Consider the following 6,463-nt stretch of genomic DNA (forward strand, 5'->3'; position numbering starts at 1 on the left):
CTTCTCTGGAGTGTGGCCTGCATTATGTGTGAGCAGATTCCAGCTGCTACCGCTTTCTTTCTCACAATGCCAATTATAGAAGCAGTTCACAGGGAAGGTGTCCAGCTATCGCCAACACAATTTGCAGCTCACTGCAGCTTCTGGAGTCTCTTTTCCTCTCTACCAAGGGGAGAAAAAACAGGACTGCTTTCTTTCTCACATTGTTTAGCTCTGCAAATTTCAGATCTCACCTCAAAGCCAACAGTCTCTTTGGAGACGCTAATTTTAGAGCTGGATCTATAAGGTGCTGAACGTTTTCCGTTTCCAAAGAGAGGCAAAAAACTATTTCGGCAGTGAAAAACAGCCTGCTCCGTATAGTGACAGTTGTAGACGTTTTGCTATGAGTCAGAAAATCCAAGAAGCAATACCCCCCATCTCCCAATAGAAAATAAATAATTCCAGCCTTGTGAATTTTGTCAGCCAATATCTGCTGCCTGGAGGCAGCCATCTTAGGGCTTCTTCTAAACTAAACCTTTGTGACGCTTCAAGTTGCTGTAGCCTTTGCTTCTTGCCCATGTCACAAAAGTCATGTGGGAGAAGCCCACAGTGCAACCAAACTGTGTGAAGGAGCTGTCTTGGGACTCTCCCACATAACTTGAGGGCTTTAACATTACCCGTGCAAGCCCACCTTCTTGAGAAACTCCCTCAGCCGAAACCCCAGGGATAGGGAACTTGGTAGCGCTTCCAGATGTCACTGGACCACAACTTCCATCATACCTGACCATTAGCTGGGCCAGCTTCTTCTAAAGAATAATGGGTTCCCCACTCTTCTTATAGGCTAACGGTCACATTTCAAAATACCCTGCCTTTGGCCAGTAGGATTCTGGGCTTCTTTCTCCCCTTGCCTATTTCACTATCTTTTAACCTACCTCTTCAGTTCTTACCATATTGCAACAGCTGCTGTTCCACTCTAACACCCATTCCTTTCCCCTGTCCCATTTTATAGTTGCCTTTACTCCTGTCTCCTCTGAAGCATAAATCTCCTTTCCTCTTCAACAGCCTGGAAATTCTCAATATGAGTGGTACAGTGGTACCTCGGGTTACATACGCTTCAGGTTACATACGCTTCAGGTTACATACGCTTCAGGTTACATATGCTTCAGGTTACAGACTCCAGTAACCCAGAAATAGTACCTCAGGTCAAGAACTTTGCTTCAGGATGAGAACAGAAATCGCACGGCGGCAGCAGGAGGCCCCATTAGCTAAAGTGGTGCTTCAGGTTAAGAACAGTTTCAGGTTAAGAACGGACCTCCGGAACGAATTAAGTACTTAACCTGAGGTACCACTGCATCGTTGAGACACATTCATAAAGGAGAAGTAAAACCAATGAAAATGCCCAGGCTGGGAACCATGATGTTTACTTACAAGTAAATGCCATATAGAACATAGGCTTCCTCTACCTTTAATACTTTTGCAGAAGAGGGGCCTTCCCAAGATGCAGCTGTTGGTATTCCTTTTACTTTTTTTATAAGGCAATTGTGAAAAGGTCCAGGGGGCATGTCATTTTTTAGCATCTAAAGGAAAATTATGCATAGGGAAGGCTGCTGGTCATTTTAGGGTCAATTTTCTGGTGCATATTAAATATACTTAGTAACCCACAGCCAAACAAAGGAAACAGAGCCAGTCAACAAAACAGGAACTAATGCAATTCCATCTGAATCAATATAGATTTCCAGTACAGCTTGGAACAAAATACAGAAGTTCAGACAATACAGCTCTTCATGGGTATGTGGCCAATAATAAAAAGGCATGAATTCAAAGACAAAAAGGCAGCAGCAGTTATCAAGGGCTTCCATACAAAGAATTACAGCCAGTAAGCCAGTAACACATAGCAAAATTGTTTTTGGTTCCAAAACCATTTGTTTCTAGCTTCCGTAATTAAGCCAAAATTAAAAGAATGCCTACCCTAACTCAATTTCCCCCATTTGCTCTTTTGCCCCTCCCCTTTTTGACCAGACACAGGAACTAGACACACACTCATTTCTCAGAAGATAAACACATTGTAACTCTGCTTTGCTTTAATTATAACTATTTACAGAATGCGATGAGGGCAAGACATTCTGCAGAGCTCAGACCAAAGAAGATCAGATCCAGATAAAATGCATTTTTGTTGTCTGGGGTCTGCGTAATAGACAACTGCTTCAGAAAAGATGACCTCCCACGCAGCCATCATTTTCCGATTTTTGAATTCTTAGGGTGTATTTGCAGATTTTGTTGATATTTTGCCTCCTACTTCACAACGGCATGCCCTGGATGGTTCATGAATGCAACAGTGAGAGAAAAGGCAGTTACCGTTTAAATAAGACACAGTTTATAGGTGTTGTGTGCGTGTATGTGTGGAGAGGGAATCAGATGTGAAGTATTAAGAAGACACCAGCTTGGTCAGTCAAGATTTGGCAGACATTCTTATCTAGGCTTTAGCTGCTTTTTGTCTTGAGGAGGAAAGATCTCCACCGCAAATGGGATGAAGAATGCTAAGAGATCAGTCACATCCTTCAGTTCTAATGAGTATTCCTTTGCTATTTTCTCTGCAGTCCAGGTTTCCGGAGAGTGGAGATGATTATGGAGAAGGGTCAAGACTTCAACTATGGCGACTTTGCCTCTAGGAACAGACTGAATATCCAGGGGACCAAGATTGCCTACTTTTGTAAGTCTGCGTTCCTCTCGCTTAGAAGGAAGGCTTTCTCCTTTGTTTTTCACCTAGAGCGGGGGAAATTATATAAAAAATAGTTAGGTTTTAGTGTACAAGCTACACGTGCTCCATCCGTTAAGGTAGGGGTAGGCAACATGGGAACTTTGGACTACAACTCCCATCATCCCTGGCCACTGGCAATGCTGGCTGGGGCTAATGAGAGCTGCAGTCCATGTCTGGAAGGCCCCACGTGGCCTACCCCTGCCTTTTAACACTCCCCCTTTCAACAGAATGTAACTAAAACATTCTAAACCCATTTCTTTTCTGAAAGTGGGACTTAATTGAGGAATTAACCTTCTCTATTTGGCTTGCCTGGTGCCTGATTTGATGACCTTCATGAGCCAGGCAGAAAGGAGTTTTCTTCAGATTTCAATAGCTTTCAATGGCTGCTCAGGATTCTGTTAGCTCATAGGAGACGTTTTGCTCTAGGAGGCTTAGTTTGGTCAGAATTGAGGATACACTTCCAGAGTTAATGCTAAATAACATTACTCCTGGTAAATGAGGGCCATGAAAATTTGTGTCCTGGGCTTTTTAGACTCGTCTACCCATGTACTATCTGAAACCCAAGGGGTGCATTGGTTGCCAGATGTGAAATATATTTGCATTATTTTCAGCTCTCCTACCCCACTACACTGTTATGAAAAAATGCTGTGACAGAGGATATGGTTTTTACTGATTATCCCAGGTAGAACGGCAGAGACTGCGAATGAGTTCTGCCTGAAACCCTGCAGAGTGGTTGCCTGTCAGTCTCAACCAGGGGTGGCTAACCAACCTGTGGCCCAATAACATCTGGAGGGACCACAGTTATCATAAGCCCTGACCATTGCCCATGCTGGCTTGGATTTATGGAGCTGGAGCCCACCAACTTTGGAGGTCACTCTTTCCCTATCTTCACTACAGATCCTGAAAAAATATTATTCCCACTAAGCACACTACAGTATTAAAATAAGCCTAAAAGCATGGGATTCCTTTCTCCACGCAATTTCTCATTTCACATGCATGCCCCAGCCTTCCAACCAATACACACTTGGGTCAGTAAACCCTACTGAACACAGAATGACTTGCCACTGAATAAACGTGTACAGGATTGTGATACTCACCCATTACCTAAACATGCTCACTTGCAATTAAGTCCTTCCTATTAAGTATGTTTGGGATTGCAGCCTGAGAAATCTCAGATAGATTCATCTAGGAACTATGGCATATTGACAGTGCCATCTTATGCATATTAAATAAAAAATAAGGCCCATTAAACTCAATTGGTATTGTATCATTAAGTGTATCATTGCAAACCAGAAAATCCAGAACCAGAGTACCTTTTTCCCATGGAAATAGCACAGGATTCTGCTCTATCTTTCTATCCTAAAATACACTGGAGAATATTAAATAATATCTGGTTTATACCTGGGCTTAGTATATAAGAATTTTTTTTTAAGGAACACCAAAATGAATGGCGAAGGGAACTGTAAAACACAAGTAATAGCAAATTAAGTAAAATAGGGAGCTATTCAGGAGGCCCGTGGAATATATCTAGATCAGAGGTCAGCAACCTAAGGCCCATGGGCCGGAAGCCACCTGCGGAGATCATTCGACATTTGTGTGCTGCGCAGACACTGAAAATCACAGGCGCGCGCGCGATCCTGCCCATGGAGAAATCTCCATGGGACTGATCCGGCCCAGGCAAGATAAACCTTGCTGACCCCTGATCTAAACAGATGCAAATGTGATTCCTGCATTTATATAATAATTATAATTTGTCACTGGTGTGTTAAAGTGCTTAACTGGCACCTGCATATTCCAAGATAACCTGACTCACATGCATAACTGGATCTTTGGACTCAACATAGACTTCCTTTAATAATGTGTGAAGGTGGTCATCTTTTCTCTTAATCTCTTCTTGGAATCTGTCGGTGTCTAACGAGTCTAAGGAGAGATTACAGAACACATTCTAAAGTTATATATTTCAATTCCCCTCCACCCCAGCTTAAGCAAAATATTACAACCCTCAGGAGAGTAGTTCATAATGCATGTAAGGATACGCCTGAATTAATACACACCTACTTTCACAACACACACATGTATATATTCCTGTACACTTCAGGAAAAATGCTTTGGCACTAGCTTTGAAGCTACCATTTCTCTCTCCCCCGTTTTCTCACTAATGCGCAAGATTATTAACAGTTCATCCAGGCCAGTGTTCTATTGTTTACAGTAAGGGTGAGGAACATGTGATTGTCAAGACTACAACTCCAATAATCCCTGGACATTGGCCACACTGAATAGGCCAACAGCATCTGAAGAACCATTTATTCATGCTAGGTGGGGATATGAACCTGGGTTTCATCAGTCTGACACTCTATCCACTATCCCACACTGGCAAATAGGGAGGCATCCTCTGCAATCACAATTTACTGTTTTAAAGGGCTCTTAGGAAGAGGGCATGCATCCTGGCTAAGTAAGCTAGTACCCACAGATACTCTCATAGACACTAAGAGTTCGCCTTGTTAAAAATGGAATAAAATAAATTACTGATAGTGGACCAGAAATTCCTTCCTTCCCTATCTTAACAGGATTCATCGCAAAACCGGCAAATATTTGATCTGCACCCCCGTTGTTTTAATTTAAGTTCATGATGAACAGAAATCAGGAGGGAGTGGGCAAAGCTTCGAATAACAGATGGTTAAGAAACCCAGCAAAACACTTGACAGATGTCTACATTGGCGTTCCCAGTTGCCTTGCTTACTGCCTGGGCAGGGAACACGCGGCTCTGCAGACGTTCATGCACTACAGCTCCCATCACTCCCCGATCGCTGGCCGTGGCGGCTGGGGCTGATGGGAATTGTAGGCTGGCAAACATTTAAAAAAACATCCTGCTGGTTTCCTCCACCAGTCCAGGGAGACTACAGCTCCCAGCTTGCAAATCAGGCCGGTAGGCCGCGGGAATACAGCTGGGAGGGCAAAGGACCGCGCGCGCAAGCCACTTCCAAACGTCCAGAGCGCGAGAGACGGCGCTCCCAATGTCACCAGGGCCCTTCCTTGGGCGCTGCGTCTGCGCCCCTTGCAAGAAAGGCCCCCAGCACAGAAAAGGATTCCCTTTTGCTGCAAATGGTCCGAGCAGCCGAGCAAAGGCGCCACAGGGCGGCTCAGGCACCCAGCCCCCTTGCTTAAGCGGAGCGGCTGTGCGCGCCGCGCCTTGGCTAACTCACGGTCTGCAGGCTGCGGGTGCCGCGGGGCTGGCGCGGGCTTGGCTTTGGCGATTTCCCGGTGGGCTCGGCTCTCCAGGTTGAACTTGCTGAACACGCGGGTCACCCTGGCGCCCATCATCCCGGCGCACTGCCGCCTCCCACTTCCGAAAGCGAGGCGGAGACGCGTCCTATTCGGGCATGCGCGCCGAGAAGTAGGGAGAAACAGGGCGCCCCATGGCGGGCGGGAGGCCGGGCTGGCGCCGCCGGGAGCTCTGGGTAGACCGGCAGCCGGACGCATCGATGGGGCGATGCGGTTGCAGTTTGCTTTGCACTCAGTGGAAGGACGTGTGGACATAGACTTACCCAAGGGAGAGGCAGCTGTCCCCCCTTAATCAATAAAAAAACAATAAAAATACATAGCTAAATGAGGTTCTCCTCCTATATAGAAAAACAAGATATAACTATAACAGCAGTATTAGAAACTCAGATATGAAAGCTAGGAGCTAAACGGCACCTTAAACCTAGGTTATGGGCGCAACATTTTGGA

At 45.2% G+C, this 6,463-nt stretch overlaps 1 protein-coding gene across 2 annotated transcripts; it reads right to left on the minus strand.

The window, feature by feature from the left end:
• Nucleotides 1–1,687: 1,687 nt before the first annotated feature.
• Nucleotides 1,688–6,097, minus strand: NDUFAF4 (NADH:ubiquinone oxidoreductase complex assembly factor 4). 2 transcript variants are annotated; one of them, XM_083608455.1, is made up of 3 exons: nt 5,938–6,097; nt 4,548–4,645; nt 1,688–2,739 (listed from the first exon to the last, which is right to left on the minus strand). In XM_083608455.1, exons 1-3 carry the CDS (start codon nt 6,053–6,055, stop codon nt 2,446–2,448), a joined length of 510 nt encoding a protein of 169 aa, XP_083464581.1. In that variant the 5' UTR covers nt 6,056–6,097; the 3' UTR covers nt 1,688–2,445. The 2 variants fall into 2 exon arrangements, with proteins under 2 accessions (XP_083464581.1, XP_083464580.1); XM_083608454.1 differs by having other exon boundaries at nt 4,548–4,654; nt 5,938–6,095.
• Nucleotides 6,098–6,463: the final 366 nt, after the last annotated feature.

Source organism: Podarcis filfolensis, assembly GCF_964270895.1.
Source record: "Podarcis filfolensis genome assembly, chromosome: 3".
In the NCBI taxonomy this organism is placed as follows: Eukaryota; Metazoa; Chordata; class Lepidosauria; order Squamata; family Lacertidae; genus Podarcis; species Podarcis filfolensis.